The 23,792-nt window shown below is 34.8% G+C and overlaps 3 protein-coding genes across 7 annotated transcripts; all 3 read left to right on the forward strand.

Annotated features, from left to right (window-relative positions):
• The first annotated feature begins 658 nt into the window (after window positions 1-658).
• LOC117904663 (pre-mRNA-splicing factor 18) lies at window positions 659-6,555 on the forward strand. Its single transcript, XM_034817388.1, has 2 exons — window positions 659-1,537; window positions 5,929-6,555. Exons 1-2 carry the CDS (start codon window positions 713-715, stop codon window positions 6,340-6,342), a joined length of 1,239 nt encoding a protein of 412 aa, XP_034673279.1. The 5' UTR covers window positions 659-712; the 3' UTR covers window positions 6,343-6,555.
• A 338-nt stretch (window positions 6,556-6,893) lies between these two features.
• LOC117904664 (photosystem I reaction center subunit II, chloroplastic-like) lies at window positions 6,894-7,815 on the forward strand. Its single transcript, XM_034817389.1, has one exon. It carries the CDS (start codon window positions 7,004-7,006, stop codon window positions 7,616-7,618), a length of 615 nt encoding a protein of 204 aa, XP_034673280.1. The 5' UTR covers window positions 6,894-7,003; the 3' UTR covers window positions 7,619-7,815.
• Window positions 7,816-11,241: 3,426 nt separating this feature from the next.
• Window positions 11,242-23,500, forward strand: LOC117904692 (F-box protein SKIP17-like). Of its 5 annotated transcripts, none has more exons than XR_004649611.1 (13): window positions 11,242-11,653; window positions 12,903-13,078; window positions 14,415-14,609; window positions 14,711-14,821; window positions 15,480-15,565; window positions 15,675-15,796; window positions 21,435-21,499; window positions 21,615-21,687; window positions 21,765-21,827; window positions 21,935-21,999; window positions 22,100-22,174; window positions 22,277-22,543; window positions 22,825-23,500. XR_004649611.1 is itself a non-coding variant. In XM_034817436.1 (12 exons), the coding sequence occupies exons 1-12, from the start codon at window positions 11,300-11,302 to the stop codon at window positions 22,488-22,490; spliced, it is 1,599 nt and encodes a 532-aa protein (XP_034673327.1). In that variant the 5' UTR covers window positions 11,243-11,299; the 3' UTR covers window positions 22,491-23,500. The 5 variants fall into 5 exon arrangements, 2 of the variants coding, with proteins under 2 accessions (XP_034673327.1, XP_034673328.1); XR_004649612.1 differs by having other exon boundaries at window positions 23,118-23,500; XR_004649610.1 differs by having other exon boundaries at window positions 11,243-11,653; window positions 23,113-23,500.
• Window positions 23,501-23,792: the final 292 nt, after the last annotated feature.

Consider the following 23,792-nt stretch of genomic DNA (forward strand, 5'->3'; position numbering starts at 1 on the left):
AAAATAAAAAATAAAATGATATTTATTATATGTCTCGAACTTATAATTATACAATCTACCGTATTTCATATTTGATTGAACATGTAGGATCAATTAGATAATTTATCACATCTTCTCATCAACTAAACATTAAATATGATGTGCATTCAATATTTTTTGATCAAAATTTAAAAATGCAGTCTAAGTGAGTTTTATTTAACTTAACATTTTTTTGTTCACCCATGATAAAAATATTAGCATATTTAATATCAAATTATTGAAAAAGGTATTTATAACTTAATTTGGTTAAATATACTTGTTAAATTAAAAAATTATTTTTAAGAATTATTTTTTTTCTAAAATTTTATTTTCCCAATAGAAAAATAAAAAAAAAATAACAAAATTTTCTTACTTTTTTCTTAGACATAGGGTGGAATAATATTAAAAATATTTATAGTTTAATTACTTCAAAATAAAGATGCATTTAAAATTGATTTAATATACATAGGAAAAATATGCTAGATATTGATTTTAGAAAACGTTTTGAAATTATTAATTAAAAAAGTTTGAAGTACTTTCCAGAATTATTGTGGCTTGCATCAAGTTGAATATATTTACATTGTTTATTAGAACGTTTAAAATATATATATATATATATATATATATATTGCACCCGTCAAGCTCGATTCGAAGCATCATCTTCTCCGTTCAGACAGAAACAGCGAAACCCTAGATGGATCTCCTGAAGCAAGAGCTCTTGAAGAAGCGCCAATCTCTAGCCCAAGAAGTGGGCGGCAAGAGGTTCTTCAAGCGCTCCGAAATTGAACAGAGAAACATCCAGAAGCTTCGCGAGCAGGAAAAGCGTGAGTTGGAGGCTAAAGCCCTCCGCCACAATAATGGCACCGCATCCTCTTCCACCGCCGCCGCCGCCTCGGCCACCTCTACTCCATCTTCCGATGCCAAACCTGACCTCACATCCTCATCTTCTAAAGCCATAACCGACGAACAGAAAATCGACGAGATGGTTCTCCCGAAGCAAGAGGTCATCCGGCGGCTCAGATTCCTGAAACAGCCTATTACTCTGTTCGGCGAAGACGACACCGCGCGGCTTGATCGGTTGAAGTATGTGCTCAAAGCTGGGATCTTTGAGGTCGACAGCGACATGACGGAGGGCCAAACGAATGATTTTCTTAGGGATATTGCGGAGCTAAGGAAGCGGCAGAAGACGGGGATTTTGAGCGATCGGAAGCGGAAGAGTCCGGAGGATGGGGTCGAGGATGGGGAGGGGGGCGGTGGAGATGATGATTTGAGCGGTGATGGGGGTTCTTCGGGGGTGGATGCTGATAAGGATTTGAAGCGGATGAAGGCGAATTTTAAGGAGTTGTGTGATGAGGATAAGATTCTGGTTTTTTTCAAGAGGCTTTTGATCGAGTGGAATCAGGAGTTGAATGAGAAGCAGGAGGGGGAGAAGAGGACGGCCAAGGGGAAGTCTATGGTGGCCACGTTTAAGCAGTGTGCACGATATTTGAATCCGCTATTCAAATTCTGCCGGAAAAAGGTCAGTATTTCATCTGTGTTTTGTTTGATCGATATATGTTGATTCCCAATTGTGCTAGACTTGATTGTAGTTTCAGTATATGGGTTTCATATTGTGAGGCCAATTTCTCATATGAAAATGTAAGACATTCATATCATTTTTATTTTTATTTTTTTTATGGATGCAAAACATTCATATCGTTGTTCTCGAAGAACATTGACTTAGCCCAATTTTAAGGCAAAATGGGTTGGTTTACATATCTTCTTTAAAGAATTAGCATCCGGATGCATTCTCTTGTTTTGATGATGCTTGACCTTATCAATAGACTCAATATATCTAAGATTTTTTGGTAGGCAAATATATATATATATATATATATAAGAAGAGTGACAAACTAAAGTGGTGAACACAAAATACCAGAAGTATACAAGTGAGAAACATACTATGATAGCTACAACCTTACATTAGGACTTGGAGTACAAACAATCTATAAAATCTATCAAAGAATGTGGACCTGTCAGACCGTCCACTAGAAGATACCCATGAGACCACATGTACAGATTTGCAAGGAAGGAGTCCTTAAGTGATTGGATAGTGTGTTGCTCCCCTTCAAAGGTCCTTGTTTTCATTCCTTCCAAATTATCCAGAAAAGGCAAAGAGGGGCTGTTCTCCAAATCTTCCTTCGCTTTTTGCCCACAAAGCTTCTATACCAATCCATTAACAAGTCCTTCACTGAAAATGGGAGAACCCACGAGATGCCAAAATAAGAGAAGATAAAGTGTACTGGCTCTCTAGCTTTTCTATAGTGGATGAGAAGATGATCTGTGATTAGGAAAACTTGGAGTACTTGAGCTAGATTTTTATGTGGTTCAAGGCATGCTTGGGTCTTAAGATTAATTTGGAGAAAAGTGAATTGATTCTTGTTGGGGAGGTTCCAAATTTGGAAGAGTTCGTTGAGGTCTTAGGTTGTAAGTTGGGTTCTCTTCCATCAACTTACTTAGGCCTACCCTTGGGTGCTCTTTACAAGTCTAGTAGGGTATGGGAAGGTGTGGAGGAACGGTTCCAAAAAAGGCTTGCTTTGTGGAAGAGATAATATCTGTAAAAAGGTGAAAGACGGACGTTGATTAAAAGTACTTTATCTAGTTTGCCCATTTACTTTATGTCTCTTTTTGTTATCCCCAAAAGAGTGGTAGCCAAATTGGAAAAAATTGAAAGAGATTTTTTGTGGGAGGAGGGGAGTTGGAGAAAAAGCTTCATTTGATTCATTGGTCGATTGTGTGTTTGGAGAAGCAAAAAGGGGATTTGGGTTTTTAGAAGCCTTCCTTTCTTCAATAAGGCACTTTTGGGTAAATGGTTGTGGAGATTTGTGAAGGAAAGGAACCCTCTTTGAAAACAAGTAACTCTTTGAAAACAGGTAATTATTGGTAAGTATGGAATTTAGGAGGAGGAGTGGTGCACAAAGGAGGTGAGAAGGAGGTATGGTGTAGGAGTATGGAAGGCAATTAGAAATGGTTGGGAGACCTTCAAAGATAAAACAAGGATTCAAGTTGGTTCGAGGAATCGGGTAAAATTTTGGAACGATAGATGGTGTGGTGATTTGTCATTGAGGGATGAGTTTTTGGGTCTTTATGTTATAGTTTCCTTTAAGGATGCTTGGGTGGTAGTTGTTTGGGATGAGGGTAGTTGGGGACTGAGGTTTATCAGACATTTCAATGATTGGGAGTTAGAGGAGGTAGATGCCTTATTCGGGAGGTTGCATAACTACTCCATCATTTCGAGTTCTTTTGATGTCATGGCTTGGTTGGAGACTAAGGATGGTGTTTTTTCAGTTCGGTCCTTTTACTCCTCTCTAGCAAGTAGGAGAGTGGAGCCTTTCCCGCACAATATAGCGTGAAACTCTTGGGCCCCTGTTAGAGCTAGCTTTTTTTCTTGGGAGATAACTTAGGCTAAGATTTTGACACAAGATCAACTTAGAAAGAGGGGATGGAGGATGCCAAATAGGTGCTACATGTGGAAGGCTGAAGAGGAAACGGGATATCATTTACTTTTGCATTGTCCGAAAGCAAGTACATTGTGGCAACTGGTTTGTGCTCTTTTTCATATTCAGTGGGTGATGCATTCTTCTGTGAAGGGGGTGCTTCTAAGTTGGAATGGTGTCTCGGTTGGCAAAAAAAGGAAAAAGGTTTGAAAAGTTGCTCCTCTATGCATTTTTTGGTCCATTTGGAGGGAATGAAATAGGAGAGCTTTTGAGGATATGGAATGCTTAGATCAAACTTTTAAAAGTTCTTTTTTGTATTTATATTAGGATTGGGTTAGAGTGTACATGGGTGATAGCATTACTTTTTGGTAGATTTTGTAGATTGGTTAGGTTTCCTATAGGGTGCGTTTGTGTTGTCGCCTCTATTGGTTTTTTGTATATGTATACGTCATATATACCTTTTCATTACTACAATACTCGTTTTACTTATCAAAAAAAAAAAAATTCTATGATTAGGAACATAGATAAAATCATCAACTTACCAGAAATGTTGAAGATGGTCAAGACTAATTTGGATTGCATTCTTTAGTTCCAAGCGAAGTTTTGAGGCTCTATTGGCCTTTCCAGGATTTTAATCTGTAGTAAGATAGGAATATATATGGTGTATCTACTTACTAGAGATCAAGATTAATCTGGATTGCATTCTTTTGTTCCAAGAGAAGTTTTGAGGCTCTATTGGCCTTTCCAGGATTTTAATCTCTAGTCTAGGCAGAAATTGAGAGGATTTTTGATAAATAAATGGAACAAAACCAACTTGAATGAGGAATCCAGTGGCCTCAACCTTGCTCGAGATAGCTTTATTCATCTGACTGGAGGTTATACATCTAATAGTATATCAGTGTTGGCTGTGAATCAAATCTATAAACAATGTTAAAATGTTTGCTTGAGCCTCTTAAACCACCCTTGAAATATCTTGGGTCTCTTGAAGAGGAATGGTTGATGGGGAATTATAGCTACATGATCTTATAAGACAAAAGCATGGCTCTTGTGATAAGAACTGTCTACAATCCTTAACATGTAGGAGACACAAATGCTCTAGGATTGAAGAAACAGATGGAAAGAAATAAATAAATAAACCTATTCCCAGCCATTCTTTCACTTTCTTCCTTTTGTGAAACTTGTGCCTTTGCCTTTTCTAATTGATGCAAGCTACTTTCTTACCTCCACATGCATGAAAATTGTGTATAAGCGTTCCTCTTATTTCAACCGTACCATGTGGAGGGCCACTGTCATAGAGAAATTTGGAACTTACCCCTGGTTGAAGCTGGTTAGGCTAAATGCCCATTGGGGCATGGATTTTTTTACCAAAATCCAGGGCTATGCCTGGTAAATAACCATTCAATTACAGCTATACATGCAAAATTTATCTCTACCATCAATTAGCCTTTCAAGAGTTGAATTCCAGCGGAGGCAATTTTGTTGTGTGAGGTCTAGTAGGGTCCCACCTCACATCACTGATAAAGAAGTTATCTTATGAAGTCAAGTAGTTCCCTATCAAATTGGTATAAGTTTATAAGTCCAAACTAGCAAATAGGCTCAAAAGATTCATATTGATAAGTAATATTTGGTCCCTGAGTGCCTCATGCCTAGTGTCCAAATCTTGACAGCCCATATAGAACCCTGCTGTGGATATCTCCTTTTAATCCTGGTAACGTGAGAATGCAGGTTAAATTGGGGTAATAGCAGGTTACCATGTTATCATTCCAATGCTTGTATTGAGGTTTCCTTTTTTGGGTTAGAAAGGTAGCAAACTTCTCCCAAGTCCTTAGTTGCCTTGTGGCATGCCAGAATGATCTTGGGTTCCCTCTCCTTGCTCAAAGAAAACAATCAAAACCTGTGGCTGTGAGTATCCCTTTTAGTAGTTTAGTGTTACTGTTGGTGGGAGGGAGGGAGCAGTTATGTGTTCAACTCTTTGAACCTATAGAGAGGACTGCCTTTTAGCTTGAGAATTTAGATATAGAGAAACTCATGAAATATTGAGCTGTATTTATACTTGGTGAGAGCCTTGAAATTTTTAATTGGCAGTTACCACAGTGTATTGGATTTCTAACATGAAATTAGTGCTGTAGTAATACAGATGCATACAGAAGTTTTGAAAAGGAAAAGGAGAAAGGAAATAAAAGATCATTGAACTCTGTTTCTGTGTTTTGTTTCTTTATTTCACTAGCAGGACATAGATGAGCTACATTGTGTTTAAAACAAACAGTGGAACTCTTTCTTTCTCTCTCTCTCTCTCTCTCTCTCTGATTTCGAAGTATACAGAGAGAATTAAAGTCCTTTTTTCCATTACCCCACTTCTAATTTGGTACTAAATGAGTGCCTTAAAATATTTGCTTGCCACAGTTACTAAACTCATGATAAATTTCACTTGTAGGTTCTCCCAGATGATATCCGGCAAGCATTGCTGGTGGTGGTTGAATGCTGCATGAAGCGAGATTATCTAGCTGCAATGGACCAATATATCAAGATGGCAATCGGGAATGCACCCTGGCCTATTGGTGTTACTATGGTTGGTATCCATGAACGGTCTGCCCGTGAGAAGATCTACACAAACAGTGTGGCCCACATTATGAATGATGAAACAACTCGTAAGTATCTGCAATCAATCAAAAGATTGATGACATTTTGCCAACGACGCTACCCAACCATGCCATCCAAAGCCGTTGAGTTCAACAGTTTGGCAAATGGTAGTGACTTACAATCACTGCTAGCAGAGGAGAGGTTTTCTGGGGGAAATCAAGCTTCAGAGGAAAGGCTTCACCTAATGGCTCCTCCAAAGGAGAGCTAGTTATCATGTATAGAGAACCGATATGTGGCTTAGTTATGATTGAATTTTCCTAGTTTCTTGTAATGTTAGTGTCTAATGCTTAGGGATGTTCAGTAACAAGAGAATATGAAACTGACTGAAAGGCAGTGTTTGGAAACAATTCAGTGACCTTCATGTCCTCTTTTGTAAGAAATTATCTCAATTATAATCACCCACATTAAATGTTGATGATGACTGTGTGAGAATGATCTTGATTATTGTTTCTGTTTTTTTTTTTCTTTCTGTGCCTGAAGCACCAGGGACTCTAATTGTGGACAAAATCATGTCCAATTGCATTAGTCTTGCTCTGCATTTTGTGAATCTATCATGGCTTGAACCATGGTTTCTTATCTTCATACTTGGACCAGGAAAAACCTATTTTTTAATCCTCTTTTAAGAGGCTGTGAACTTCTGCAGACAAATGGATATAGAATAGAAGATCTTGGTGTGGGTAAGACCAAGTATCAAAATCTTATGTCCCCATTGGTTCAGCCCATATCACCTTATCCAAAGATCCAAAAACCAAACACCACCATGTAAAAGTCCCCCCTCTTTCCACACAATCTTTTCTATGATCCCAAACAGCCATTTCAACGTTTAAAGTTGCTCACAAAAGTTCCTTACCTTCCAAACTTACCTGACCATGGCAACCCAAGCAGGTCTCCTCACCCCCACTACCATCACCACCCCAAAATCGAGGAGCCTCACTCTAGTGCCATGGAAACCATCCTCATTCTCCTCATTTTCTACCTCTAAGCCCATCAACAGAGCCATCAAAGCCATGGCTGAAGAAAAAACTGAAGCTCCTGTCAAGGAGGCTCCAGTGGGCTTCACCCCACCTGAGTTGGACCCCAATATGCCATCGCCAATCTTCGGTGGAAGCACCGGAGGATTGCTAAGAAAGGCACAAGTTGAAGAATTCTATGTTATCACTTGGGAATCCCCTAGGGAACAGATCTTTGAAATGCCAACTGGTGGTGCTGCTATAATGAGGCAAGGGCCTAATTTGCTTAAGTTGGCTAGGAAAGAGCAGTGCTTGGCACTGGGCACCAGATTGAGATCAAAGTACAAGATTAAGTACCAATTCTACAGAGTGTTTCCTAATGGGGAGGTCCAATATCTTCACCCAAAAGATGGTGTTTATCCTGAAAAGGTGAACCCAGGTCGCCAAGGGGTGGGGCAGAACTTCAGATCAATTGGGAAAAATGTTAGTCCCATTGAAGTTAAGTTCACTGGAAAGCAAGCTTATGACTTGTGAAGTTAGAGGTGGTTTGTGATATGATGTGATGGTCATTATTTGGTTCTGCAGCTTCTACTTGTTTTGTATCTCTTTTTCTTCAAGGAAACATATCTTGTTTGTTTTTGAAGAAATGTGAATGAGTGGAAAATTTGTAGAATTGGAATGAAATCCAGGGGAGAACTTTCTTGATTGACACTCACCATGTTCCTTGTTCAGCAAAGTGTCTTTATGTGAGCTTTCAATTTTGCAAGTTTTTACCATCAATCATGGATGTATAACCCTGTAGACAACATTCTCAAATGACTCAATCACAAACTAATTCTCCATGTGGGGCTTATTCCATTCATTCTTCTATGGCTGTCAAACTTCCACTCCACAAATTTATCTCAGTTCTCTTCATCAGTGTCTGTGAGGCTCAGTGGGTTTCTTTTAATTGTATGGATGTATTTTAAAGACATGCAAACCTTGACTTCGAATAGATGATGTTTATATAAAATGACACGAATTATTACAAATAGTTTTAGAGTTGATTTGTGATTTTAGGAGTTTACTTCCTAAAGTTCAATCTTGATCAAATTTTAGTGGATGACAAAAGTGTGATTCTTACTGAAGTGATCTGATGTGATTTCACTCTTTCATTGGGCATCAACCTGTCCTTCCTTCAGCCATCTCTGAGGGCACTTTTACCATGTTTACGGGCACCAAAAACATTTGGTACAAAGAACTTTTCCATATTCTTTCTTCCAATCACGTCTGGCTCGAATATTTTCCTTCCAACTCTTTTACCTCTTTTTACTCATACTCACAAATAGTCCAAAACCACATCACCCTATCTATTTTTCCCTGTATACATACCATGAAACTCCTGGGAAAAGGTTGAAATCAATGACCTGAAGCCATGAGTTTTTGTCGTGGGGAATCTCTTTGGTTCAGAACATGCAGTAGTGGGTCATTGAAAATGCTTACATATCTAGAACTCAAGGCTTCTAAGTAGCCATGAGTTTCCTTTATTGCCAAAAGCCTTAGTCATGCAGCTTTAGGCATAACAAGAAGGAAAAATGGCAGCACATATGGACAGTCCCCGACACTGTATATATATATATATATATATTGAGCTCCTCTTAATTGGATAAACGGGTTTTAAGCTGAGGGTCTATTGGGAGTAAAGAGACTAATATCTATATAAGAGGAAGCGAATTATTCACGCTATTTCTGCATGGAATATGAATGAATATATATATATATATATAGTGTGACCTTCTCTTAACTAGGTAAATATGTTTAGAAGTTGTATGGGATCATATACTTAAGAAAAAGCAAGTCATAATATTATACTGCAGATAAGGGAAGAACTTTGTGATAATTTATATTAGGTTCCTCTTAATTAGATAGATACATTGAAAAGTCATATGAGATCGGCCAATTACATAGAACCCCCATATGGGCAAGATGGGCTACCAACCTGTTTCAAGCTATAACATGTCCATGAGGCCATGTGAGCCATCTGCAGGTGTCAAAGCATGGCCCCTCTTCAATTTTCACTGATGTAACTGGTCTTTCTTCTATAGAGCAATGCGTGTGGAAAAGGATTTGGAATGTTGACAAGAAGAAAACAGAAAAAAAGAAAAAGAAAAAAGAGGGGGGGTTGGGGATTTTTCATGTCTGTGGGTGAAAAGTTCCAAGTAAGGTGGCACCCTAAAGTTATTTCTTGGTCTGGCCAGTTAATCCAAAGTTTAAAGGTTTTCACAGTAGTTGTATCTCAATAATCTTATTAATGGAAGATTTAATTAATAATTTACAATATGTGACCCATAATAAATAAATAAATTATAATATGTGGTTTTTCCCACATTCTAGGGCTTTTAACATAAAATTTAGGCTATATTAAAAAATATTAAAGAAAATATTTGATTATATTATAGAAAATATGAAGAAAAATCAAATATAATTAAAATTAGTTAAAAATTTATACATTTTCAAATTATTTAATATTTATATGAAAGAGTTAAAATTAGTTAAATAAATTTGAAATAATATATAAAATATTTACTGATTTTAAATTGATTTTTTTTCATTCCTTCTATTTTTTATGTTATAATAGTCACTTATCTAATTAAGACATTATTTTTTGTTTTAATTATTTAACTACACTGAAGGGACGTCAATATATCATATTCGTTTGTATATAATAAAATTTTCAAAAGAAGTTATGCAATTCTTCTAGATTCTATTTCTTCTCACTAGAAAATTTGTCTTATCAAAATAATAACTTGCATATGTCATACAATCCTTCACGGATATAGATAAATTAATCACTGGATAAAAAATTCTAATTTTATTATATATATTTACATAATTTGTAATGGGTAAGTACTTTATTATTTATCTCAAAAACTATATTGGTGACATGATAGAATATAAAGTGTCATTCATATAAAAATTTCTATTATTAGTGACATAATTTTATTTTTTTTAAAGTTCATAATCAAGTTTACTTTATGTATATCAACATCAATTGTTAAACGATACAAATATCTTGGAATAAATTTACTTGATATTATAAGTATACAATTAATAAATATAAACATTTATTAAAAAAAAGTATTAGTTTTCTATAATGTAAAAGTTTTAACTTATATGGCTTAAAAGGTACCAATAAGAAGATACTTAGATCAAATTTGAATCATAACAAATTAAGAATTTCAATCATTCAATCCAAAAACAAAAAATTTATATAAGTCCTTCGTAACTTCCCGTGATGAAAATATATAAAATTTATATAGCTTGCTATGAGTCATACAAAATTTTTTATACAAATATATAAGATAAGAACTTCAAGTTATAAAATATTCTTTATATAAAATTTTAGTTGTATAATTAAAAAAAAATTTGTTATGTATAACTTCAAGTTATATAATAGAATTTAAAATTATTATATACTTTATTATATACAAAATATCAATTTTTTTTATTAAAAAATTTATGCAAATGAGATGTAGATGTTTGTTTTTATACTTTTGTTTATATGAATTTAAACACAATATTTTTCATATATCTTTTGATCATACGACTTTTAACACTTATTTTACATAGCTTCGGGTAATGAAAAATTAAAAATTTAAGAAATCAATTAAATACGATAATACATAAAAAAAAATTATATCACGACATATCTTTTTGTAATTATTTAAATTAGAAGTCTTTTAAAAAAAATATATAATATAAATATTTTTACTGCATTGTTTAATAAAAAAGAGTTAAGAAATAAGAAATTTATATTGATACGAATGATTATCTACGAACTTATCGTAGTTTTTATAGCATCATTAAATACATTATAATAAAAAATGAGTAAATAAAGTGTAATTCTTATTTTTAAAAATTAAATACAAATTTTATTGAAAGTATTCCAACTTACATAATTTAAGGCACAGAAAATCTGAACAAATAAATAAATAAACAAAAGTGGTTGGTGGTGCCTAGACATCATCGATTCAGTGAAAGAACTGCCGGCGATCCTTCACACGCTTGATCTCCACGTGCTACACAGGTGTCATCCCAATATATTGTCCGTACAACTCGATCCTTCTCGCTATAAAGCCACCACTCTCCCCCTCCTCCCTCTCTCTTTGGCGCTCACACACACTCTCTCTCTCTCTCTCTCTCTCTCTCTCTCTTTCTCTCTCTCCTCCACTCGCTATGGATACGCTGCTTGAGGCTCCATCAATGGCGAAGCGGCCGTGCGTGTGCGCCAACGATCCTGTTCTCCGCCACTCTCACTGTTGCTTAAACCCAAGGGTTTCCCAATCGGACCAAATGGAGGGTCTCCTGGAGGCGTTTCTCGAACTTTCCGATTCTTCTGGTCCCTCTCTCCACCTCTCCTTCGAGAAGCTTCTCGATTCTAGGGCTTGTGATTCCGATCAGAACCTGTTGATCGATCGCGCGCTTCGATTGGGCTCAGCGCTGCTCGAAGCGGGTAAAAGATCTGCTCGGAAGCGCGCTTCGATCCATAACTCGCTGACCTGGGCTCTACCTCCTGATCTCACCATCAAGGTGTGTTTTTCATTTGGAAAAGTTTGGTTGTTGGTCTGAAAATTTTGGCCCCTTTTTTTAGGATACTGTGATTAGTGAGGATATTGAAAGGAAAGGGGAGGAGAATGTGAATTTGAAGATTTTGCCTTTTATGTTGTTGTAAACCTTTTGAATCTCCTGAAGTGGAAATCTATACGATAGAATCCTGGTCATTGTATTCGGTTTAGTTAGAACGTGGAATGGATGATTTATCTAGCATTTGAGCTTCTTTCTTTTTTAATTTTTTTTTTAAAGTTTTCCTGCTTTTTTCTCAGCTACCAAACAGATTGTTGTAGAGTATAATTCAAGGATACTGCTTTTTGGTTTCTTTACTTCGAGTTACATAATGTTGTGATTTCTTGAGTTGTTCGAGAAATATGTAATGTGTGTGTTTTTGTTTTTTGTTTTTTATGGGATGGAGAAATATGTAATTGGAAACGATGAGGTTTTATTTTGGGATTTTTTTAGTATTTTCAGATTAGATTGATGTTTATAAATTTGGTTTTGGATGATGGTCACAATTAGAAACGAAAATTTCTTATCTTTTAGTGCTGAATGGATGGAGCTATGAGCTTCATCTCATTGCATTCTTTGGTAGTTTGAGATGAGATGTATTATCGAGTTGTAGATTATAGCATGATCAGAATGGCAGGAGTGATTGTCCTGGGATTGTGTGAACTGTTGTTGCCTTGATGTAATAATCATTCTGAGAAAATAAGCTATAAGATGTTGGACTGCTGCCATATCTAGAATGAAGTATGAAGTTGAAAAAAAGAATCTTGGTTCTCATGCATGCAGGTATCTGTAGGAGGATAAACTTTTGAGTCATTCTTAAATTGTGACGAGTTCGAAACTTTCCTTAATTGTCAGCAAATAAAAATTCCTTAAATGTAGGCAAATACAAAAATCTTCCTTACTCTGAAGATGTGTGAAAAAAGTGGTATAGTTGGCAAATAAAAGAGTGCTAGTTTCCATGAAAAAAACCTGTTGGAAGATCAAGTCTAATCCAAATAGTGCCCCATGTCATGCACATAATAAGAAGGATATTTTTTTGAGCTATTTTTATTATTTTCCTTTCATTTCACCTTTTTGTGCCTAATTCCAAACAGAATCTAAATAAGTTAGAAATTGGATCGGGCAGCTAATGCAAACTAACCCTGTTTTTTTTTTTTTTTTTCTCTATAGAAGGAAGTGGATCCTCCAAGTAATTGATTATGATGTTGATGTGCAGGTATTTTCTATGTTAGATACGCAAAGCCTATGCTACACTGCAGCTACTTGTTCAATGTTTCATAAGTGTGCCATGGATCCTTTGTGCTATGCCAATATTGACTTGACGACAGTAGTTCCAAAGGTCAACAATGCAGTTGTATCTACAATGATCCAACGAGCTGGAAAAGTCCTTCAGTAAGTGTTTGTTATCTAGGTATTTTGGCTGGGTTCTACTTTCCTTCATATATTGTATTTTATTTTAGTCCTTCAAAAGATTTGGTTAATCATGTACTTTTCATTAGTGTTCTTGTGATATTTTCACTTTTTATTCCTATTAAAAATTATTTTCATCTTTTATTATAGATCTAATGAGCAATATTAATCACATAGTTTTTTATATTGATTTCGATATTAAAATATGTCCTTGATATCAATAAAAAATTTTAAAATCTAAACTGTTTTGGGAAATAAGCTTGCTGAAACTATTAGAGAAACTGTTTTAAATCAAATAGTCTTGATATGATTAAATCGTATTAGAACCAAGACCCAAGAAAACATTTCACTTGTAAAAGCTCAAGATTTGTATCAGATCCCAGGGGTTCAATACTATTTAGTACCCACAAAATATTGAACTTTGAGGGAAAAAGTTGAAGAATTTGTTAGTCTTGAAGAAAACTAACCAGGCCAAAAATAACAGTTTATTGAGGAAGGAGGTGCGATTTCTTATCTAATGTTTCCAGGAATTGCTTTGTCTTATTTATTTGTTGGCAATGCAATACCATATTGTATGTTGTCCATAATGTCATTACTGCAGGCTTATCCAGTGTTTATGGGGAGTTTGGATGTTTGCTACCAAGTGAGAACTCTGAATAGGGTGGTTCATAGTTGCATATTTACAGGAATGGTGCATGCTTTAAGCTCATTTTGAGGCTAAGGGTCACTAGGCCTGATGTTATTAAGTCATCAATGGCACAATCAATCTTTTATGTATTTTAATGTAAAATATGTATGTGTATTTGTGGAAAAAGAATAGTGGGGTGCACATGTGAAATTTTTACAGTAGCAGTCTATTCTAATTATGAAAAGATTCCTGCATGCACTGTCAACTGCTGACATTAGGCAATCTATTAAGCTGCTCTGACCCCACCATATTTGACCACTAACTTATCATGCCGATGAATTCAACATGACCTTGACCCATTTGGTCTAGGATCAACGTTGGTCCCACCTTAGTTGGGTTTGAGAGTCCAATGAACAAATTCCTCTTGTTCATAAAACCAGGCAGGACAGTTCAGTCAATTTATTAAAGTCAGAATGTCTATGGGTGTTAGCATTTATACAAGCATAATAGTAGGCTGTTTAGTATTTAGGAAGAAGGATGATGTATCAAATTGTTGCAGTTAGAAAGTTCATGAAACTCTCTTACACTACTCAAATAGTTTGAAGCTATCATTGCACTATTTGGCTTTTTTTTTTTTTTGGCTAATTGATCTCTTTAAATAGTTCTTAACACAATTGTTCCTAAAAACAGGTCTCTTAGGCTTGGTATAGTTCCTGGCCCAACTTTGTCACCTGGATCTTCTCAGCCATTGGTTTATACCATCAGGAATTCTGTAGATGCAGCTGGCTTTTCATGGAATGATAAAAGATCTAGACAGGGGAAGGAATCATCCATTCTTTCCAGATCCTGCTTAACTGCTCTTAGTGGGGATAGTGGTGCTGCTGGGTATGGTTGAGTACTACTCAAAGAGAACTTGGTGTACATATACATGTGTATGTGACCTGTTTTTTTGTTCTTAATCTCTACTTCTATTTATTCATTGTTAGGGCCCTTTTGAAAAGATTGCACCTTTACAACATTGAAAGAATGGATAACACAGCACTATGTGCAGCATTATCGGCTTGCCCATCTCTCCTTGATCTCGAAATTGTTGGCCTGTAAGTCTCCTACCTGGTCTTTGCCTGTGTTTACCTTTGCTTTTTTGGTTGGGGTTGGGGGGATTGCATTTGGAACATCATAAGATGGCATTGAGCCTTGCTTTCATTCTAGACATGTTAGTACTTAGTACAAAGCCCTTCAATTTGTTTGCTCATGATGAGATATGCTTTTGCGTATATTTGTGAACGAGTAGTTACATTGTGATCACCCTTCCCTATTGTTGTAATGTCTCAGAATATGAAGTAATGAAGTTCTGTCTTTCTTATTAGCATGCCATGTAATGTACAATTTCTTTGACAGGAAAAGAGTCTCTTTTCCTTTTTATATATATATATATATATATATATAAAACAAAATGTATTTTGGTGTATCTTTAGTGAATGCATGCTTTCTTTCATATGGTATGGATTTGTAATCTATCCTTTCTGTTAGTAACCAGTCTCTTTGATAGGGTAAGAGATTCTTTCCAATCTGCTGTATTCTTGATGAAAGGATATGATTTGGTTTTATGCCTCCTTGCTCAATGAATGCCTTTTTGCTTTCATTTGGTTTGCATTCACAATTTGGCCGTTTATCTGTTCCCCCCCGCCTCCTTTTTAACCATATGCCAAGTTTTTTCAAATTTTTATGAGGAAACATTCTTTTTCTTGTGAACAGGCATGTTGAATTAAGGCAGACACTGATGTCAGTGAGCACAAATTGTCACTTGATAGAGCGTTTATTCTTTGAGTCTTCAAAAACAGGTATAGTTCCTTGTTCAATGTTTTCTTTGCCTTCAATAGAAAGCAAATATTGTTTTCTTTATTTCATGATCTGAGAAAACTCTGCTCACTACATGTCTTCAATTTTCAGGTAGAGATGACAGTTTGAAGTCACCAACCTGTGTTGATCTGGTAAACAATTGTCCTCATCTAACCTCATTGGCACTTAGAGGGTTTAAGCTACACGACTATAAAGTCCGCATACTTGTTAAGGTATTTTCCTGTGCTACTAGAAAAGATTAGTTGATTTATAATGCGAGCTTTACAATGCAAGCTTCCTGAAGTACATTTCTTGCTCAATGGGTATGCGTTTCTATGAAAGTTTAGGTAAAAATATAAAGCTAAAACGGTTCTATTTTTTCCCCCTCTAAACGAGGGAATAAATATGTCCTTTCTGTTAGGCTCTTTAATCTAATATCTATTATTTGCCTATTGGAAAATATTTTACCATTAAACTAAAACATCCAAAACCTATGAACTTTTGCTTGATTGTCAACTTAGTGAAGATTCAATTATTACTTCCCTAAAATATTTGAATTTACTATAGTTGTTTGGGATTTGCCAAAAGCTATAAAAGTTGGTGATTGCATGAGTAAAGACTGTGATATGGACCATATGGTTAACTATTTCCATCATCGCAGTTAGAAAATCTGTCCCATGGCTTTGATCCTTTAAACTCTATACAACCAGCAAAACTGTAGCTTGATTCCATTCCCTGTGAGTGGGGAGATATGGAAAAATCCATATCTACTTACAATTAGTCAATTTTCTGATGTAGGCATAGAGCTAAAACTGCACCATTATCTGTGTGTCCACATTATTCAAAACATGGGCACACCTCTTTCACTCTTTCTTTTTCTTCTTCTACTTATACTCTTTCTCTTTCTCTTTCGTTAAATTCTTGTATTCTTTTTGTCGAAGATGAGGATGGGATTCTTTTCTCTATGATCTAATTCACTACTATCATATTGAGGAAGTAGTTTTATGATATATAGTTTTTTTTCTCTTCCTTTTCATTATTAAGTTTTAAGTATGAAAATAAAGAGAATGAAATGCATCAAAGTGCATGCTTAGTGTTTTTTGGTAGTAATAGTAAAATATGAAAAATATGAAAGATAGAAAAACATAAAATTAAGACTGTATTAATTACAAGAGTGCAACAATAGCATCCATAATCAAAGTTACATAGGACCTCTTGTTCTAATAATAATTGTTGTTAGCTATTTTTTAGTTTTGCAATTTATGCAGATCTACATGATTAATTGTCTTAGTTTTGACAGTCGGATTTATCTCCACTTTGATGGAATTATCCATCAAAATTATAATGGGTTAGAGACTTATGTTGAATAGTTACTGCAAATCTAATTTATTTTTTGTTTCCTATAGAAGGGATGATTATGGGATGTCTTGTTTGTTAGGATAGAGGTTAAAAACATGACATGATGTAACGAAATTTGGAATTTATTAATAAAGCTCTAGTTTCACTTTTATCTATCCTCATTCCATGCATTATACTTTATGAGTATTCTGAATTGCATCTCTTGCAATGTACATGACTTTGAGTACATTAGGAGTTGCACGAAATATCCAATTCATAGGTTCCTTGCAAGTAAATGATTTGTTTACAGCTAGTTCATGGGCTTAGGCAATCCATTAGAGGTTGTAGTGCACAACTTCCTAATTGAAAGGATAGTTCGTTTTCGCCATCGAGATGAGTTTCTTATCGTGAGTGCACTGGTGTGTATGGTAACACATTGAACATAACATATAATGAGTCATGATATAAGGCTATTGGGTGGTTATGATTTCACCAAGCTACTATATTGTAATATTTCTCAACCTTGAGAGAATATTGAGTTTGTGCTAAAATCAACACTAGCTTTGACTTACAAGTGAAATCCTAAAATAATCATATATTTCCCATGGATTAGGTCACTATTGATGGAAGTCGATAAGAATAGGTATTTTCAATAAAGGCACCATGATATCTCATGAAATTAAGACAATATGTCTCTTTGGATAATCTTAAGGAGGTGTGTTCATGTAAATTATGGTCATAGTAGTTCCTTAAGTAGAACTTGACATAAACTCTTGTTGAGTTGAGATATGTCAGATAATTACACAACAAGAGGATATGTAACTCAAGAATAGTAGAGGTAGTCTTGAGAGGTTGATAGTTTTCACCTTATTAGACTACGAACATCAGCTCATAGGGAGACTATATACAATGGATGATGGGTCACAAACTTGAGCACTTAATGTGTTGTTATTTACATAGGGTACTGGAGTGCACTTGATTTTCTATAGTAGGATGTTGAATCAAATTCATAATTGGATTATGAAGGAGTTAGTATTGTCCTATGGGTCCCAATTATTACCCCTTGAGCTCATATACCTTGTTAATACGATTTATGAGGGTTGGATTGACTCTTGGTTCATTTATGTGTATAATGGCGTTTTCGCAATTTCACAAGGTTGCACAAGGGGTTAGTGAATGATATTTTTGAATTGGGCTAATTGATTAATTGGATAGCTTTATTGGGTTAATTAATTAATTAAGATTCTTTTTATGCTAAGTTTAGTGACCAAAGCCCTTGGTGGACTTAAGTTACTTAAACCTAATAGGGAACCGTATAAATACCCATTAAGGCTTAGGGTTTTAGGCTTTTGTTTTCTTCCACCATCTAGAGAGATAGAGCCCTAGCCTCCAAACACCCACCATTTGTGTCACGTCCTGAATTCTGGGCAACTCAGAATTCAATTCGTGACCTTAGGTCAAAGATTTGACCCTAAGGGTTATATCTATCTAAGCTAACTATCAATCTTGATAATTTGATTTTTTTCCTTTTCTTTTTCTCAACAAAACAACATCTAACCCTAAATAAATTTATTAAGCTAAGATTTACTATATCATATTATTTTATTTCATTTTATTTAGCTCCAAAATTAACCATCACCTGTTCACAAGTATAATAAATTCACCAATCATCTTCTCATCCAAAAGCTCAAATATTTACAAAAATGTTTTTCAACTAATAAAACATAATGAAAGTTACAAAAGTTCCGATAACTCAAATTAGTACATGCCAAAATATGATATAACTGAAAACCAACCACTATTGTGGTTCTTTTACTTTCTGGACTTTCTGGAACACTTCCTGATCTTGTGGTTCCTCGTAAACTATAACTACATCTAAAAATTTTAGAAAATAAAGGGGTGAACATTTTCACATTGCTCAGTAGGGTGTTTTACATCCACACAATTTAGAAATTCTAGGTCAATAAAACACAATCATATACTAAAATGTAATTTTACATCTACATTATATACATTAAATGAACCACAACCATACATATTTAGATCAATTAGAATTGTCACTTTTCTTATTCAATCATATGTCTAGCATATCAATAATTGTAAATTTACAAAATAAATGAGTCATTTTAGTCTCGAATAATATATTTAAACATACAATTGATAAATAATACAAATCCTTCTTCCAAATGCAACATGATGCAAATGTTTACACGCAATCAAACAATACACTATTGTTCTTAGGCTTTTACCGAAGGATATGCGTCCGTACCCAAATACACTCCACATTTGGTGTCTTCCTAGGGTAAACTTTTGAATCTTTCACCCTAGGGATCTTACTCCCTTCTTAATTCGCTCTCTCTAGGGTCTTTCCATTTCTTATTTCTCTTTTCTTTTCATTTTTGCCATCTTTAGGGTCTTTTCATTCTCATTTCCGTTCCACACAACCATTTCTTCAATTTTTTTCTTTTTCTTCACACAACCATGACTTATATGAAGTGCAATCAAATCATACCTTAACATCCACAATTTTCCAAGACTTAATTCTATTTACTCCCATTATATTTCATAATTTCCAACAATCCACACAACGATTTTTCTTCACTCTAATCACCACAACATCGCAGAAAATTTACAATTAACTTGTACATCATCAAAACATAATTTAAACCTTAGTCACATAAATCTTATTTCTTTCCAACATGCTTAATAATTTCCAACAACCAATATAACAATTTTTCTTTCACTATATCATCCCAAATATCAAAGAAAAAATCCCAATAATCCAAATATCACAAAACATAATTTATAACCTAATTTTATTTATTCCCAACAATCTCTAATATAAAACAATCATTTTAAACATATCTCAATACTCAAAATTTTCAACAAATAATTTTCATTATTTTCAACACTAATATATCACCAATAAATTTCTATAATTTCTAACATGACAACAATCATAAAAATATATCAACTAATATTCCAATAAAAAAATTTCACAACCACAACAATCCAGTAAATTATATCACAAGAACAACAATTAAATACCAACAATTCTAATATTTTTATCTTGCATTAAACTTTCAGCCACTTCCCATTTAACATTTTCAAAGCAAAACCAAATCATTTTACACATTTAGAGTTTCCAAAAACAATCTAAATGAAAACTATATGACGATCTATTTCAACCTAACAACTCACCCATTTCCATGGAGGTTTTTGAAAGTAAATAAAAGCAAAATGAAAAGCCCCAAAAAAGTCAAGATAGAAATTTAGGGAAAACACACACCTACTTGTACGGTAGAAAATCCAATTTTCGGATAAAAAATCCGACTCCATAGAAGTGTTCACCACGTTGAAAATTATCCCTGTCTGAAATTTCATCACAATTGAAGATCGTTTCATAATCGGATCGGCGGAGGTATGTGGACAACAACCTCCCATGCATTTCCCTCTTTCCTTTCTTTTCTTTTCTTTTCTTTTCACTCCCCCCACGCCCAACAAGTTGTTTATATATATATATATATAATTATTATTAAAAAAAAATTGAAATACCACACATGTCCTTTTCTTTTAATAATAAATTAAATTACTTTTATTTACTTGACACTTGACACTCCACAATTATAAATTATATTCAACTTATGATTTTCTACCTTACGAAAAATACCATTGTATTCTTAATTAAATTTATTACAAAACATCAAACTATTATTTTGAATATAATAGTAGTCATATAGTTGTGAATAGGAAGATTAGGAAGTGTTTCAGAAAATAAAAGAGCCATAATAATGGTTGTTTTTCAGTTATATAATATTTTGGTATGTACTAATTTAAGTAATAGGAACTTTTGTAACTTCATTATATTTTATTAATTGAAAAACCTTTTTGTAAATATTTGGGCTTTTGGATGAGAAGATGATTGGTGAATTTATTATACTTGTGAACAAGTGATGGTTGGTTTTGGAGCTAAATAAAATGAAATAAAATAATATGATATAGTAAATCTTAGCTTAATAAATTTATTTGGGATTAGATATTGTTTTGTTGAGAAAAAAATCAGATTATCAGGACTGATCGTTACCTTGGATAGGCTTAACCCTTAGAGTCAAACCTTTGACCCTGGGTCACAAGTCGAATTCTGAGTTGCCCAAAATCCGAGGTGTGACAATTTGAGTGCTAAGAAACAAGTCAGGCGGAAGATCTTGGGTATACAAGACTTCCGGCAGTTGCAAGATTGATCTTCATCAAAAGGAATTGATTTATGAAAATCCAAATCTTCAAAGATATTTTTGAAACCATAAATTAGATCCTTTATTATTAAAAATTGTATCTTTGCTTCCATTGCAAGGATCTAGATGCCCTAGGTAAGTTTGCATGCACCTAACCTGATTCTATGATAGGAACAGAGTGATTTGGGATTCCCTACATTGTTTGCTTGTCCTCCGAATTAAAAGTTGCTTCTAAATTGGTGATGGTGAACTGTTTTCAGTTGAAATTCCTACAGGTTAATCTTTTGTGGAATTTGTGCAGGGATTTCATAAACTAAAATACGTTGATTTCTCGACATCCTACTCAATCACTGGCACCTTTTTAAGGTAGGCGTTTCTCCTATAGGCAATACTGTTCTAGAATCCTTCCATGGTGCCTATATATAAAATCTGTCCCCCAAAGTTTGCCTCTGATGAAATTAGCAAATTTGTTCTCTTTCAGGAACCTTGGCAGCAGCACAGGCGGGAATCTATTGGAGGTTCTATTATTACGGGATTGCATGCATCTCAAAGAAGTGAGGACCTGTCTCTCTCTCTCTCTCTCCCCTTTCTTTCTTTGTGTCTCTGAAACCCTATATGTTGTCATGCACAGGTGGAGGTTGCTAAGTTTTTATCAGCAATTATTGCAGGAGACTTCAGGCTACTGAGACTCCTTGTGAGTAGATATAACATGCTGACATTCTTACACATTGATTTGTATGTTCATGAAATTTAGGTTTAGTTCTTGGTGTCTCTTATTCATCTGACTATGCATTCAAATAGGACATATCCAACAGAGAAGGTCTAGCATCCGAAGGGGACTGGTATTACAGATGTTATAATTCAAGGTAACAGATTTCTCTTTTGGGATGAATATTTTTTTTTTCATTTTTATATTATTTTCCTCTGGTTTTTCTTTTCAATAATGTTTTGGTGCATATTCTGCAGTATGATTCCTATAAAGCAGGTGTCGGAGGAAAGACCTGATATATGCTTGCTGGCTGAGTTCCCTTCAGAGGGAAGGTTGGTTTATATAATTGAAATCCATGGAACTTGGAAGTAAATATGACAATAGTTGGATAGTTACCACTGTTTTTCTTTTCGGGATTCTGGTTTCTTTTGCAGTATCATTGAGATTGAACAAATGATTGACATCTTAAACAGTGATGCCAGTTTGTCGTCACAGCTGAGCAGCCATTCATTAGACAGTTCAGTGTCCATGGGTTCATCTGAGAGCAGCTATAATAGTGATCAGGGCAGTGGCAATGAAGATGGTCGAGAGACTGGTTATGTAATCTATGAGGAAAGTTCCGACGAGGTGGACATGCTGGTTGTGTAGGAGAAACATCAATGGTTGAAAGACTTGGAATTTATGGCCACTAAATGATTTTGGTACGTCTCACTCTCTCTCTCCCTCCACCCGCCTCCCCCGTCTCTCTCTTCAGGTTCTGACTCGTCTTGTTATGCTGCTCTTCATCAGAAAATTTTAGCTGTCCTCAGAGCAGAATAATTAGATTGAGCAGTTCACTTATTTTTAGTGGTTAATGTGCAAACAGTGCAAAACAGAAAGCTATTTGATTTTGATGAAAGCTTTGCTTCATTGTTTTAAATTCAAAGTTAGCCTGGAGATACCCTCCAATTTGCTAAGTCATCTTTTGATTTTGGAGATTCAGAGGATTGAGATTGTGGATTTAAACCCCAAATACAGAGCCATCGAACCCAAGATTTCTTATGTTGTGGATTTTGGAAATGAGCACACCTTTGACAGATAAGATCAAATGCTATTACATTTGCCTAAGAATCCACATCCAGATTTGATGTGTTCATATTTGACAGGGGCATCGGGCACCCAGTCAATGCCCTTTTTATAATTTGAGTATTTGTAATATATGTCATGGTACGTATGCAGATTCTCATGCAATATTTCGTGTTTTCTAATTGCGTTTTTATGTGATACAAAGACCAGGGTGGAGGCTTTTACGAAGTATGATTTCTACTCGCGGACAGTGGAATTTGCTCTAGCTGTGCAAATTCCTGTGGATCTGAGTCTGCTGTAGAATTGCTGTTCGGTCTATACTGACTTCGGCAAACAGGCCTCTACCCCACGCTTCCCCTCCCCCCCTTTTCCTTACTAGGGTACAAGTAGAGAAGCCATTTGGGGGCTTTTCTTTTCCTTCTGTTTGGAAGCAATCACTGGGCCTATGGCTCATGCAGCTCAAATTAACGGCGGATATATATTTTTATGATCAACATTTTATCACAATTGTAGTTACTGTGCAGGTATAAATCAATCCATTGGGGATGCCTGTAGCCTGTTCCTCTATAAGTAGCCTTTTGGAAATTTCCATATCATTATGCTATATCTAAACTTTATAATCAATATCGATCATTAAAAATTGTCACATAGATCAAAATATTGTACCATCCTTTCAACCATAATTTAATTTGAAATCATTTATATTAGTCTACTTTTATAATTTTCAACCAGGCAAAAGTTTTATGTTGTAGGAAGATGAATGTCTCTATAAGTAAATAGAAATTGAAAAAAAAAATAACTGTATTGAAAGAGACACCAAAGTTTTATTTGATAATACTTTTAAAATGAGTGTTTGAAAACATTTTAAAGTATTTGGAAACAAAA

Source organism: Vitis riparia, chromosome 17 (assembly GCF_004353265.1).
Source record: "Vitis riparia cultivar Riparia Gloire de Montpellier isolate 1030 chromosome 17, EGFV_Vit.rip_1.0, whole genome shotgun sequence".
NCBI classification, from domain to species: domain Eukaryota; kingdom Viridiplantae; phylum Streptophyta; class Magnoliopsida; order Vitales; family Vitaceae; genus Vitis; species Vitis riparia.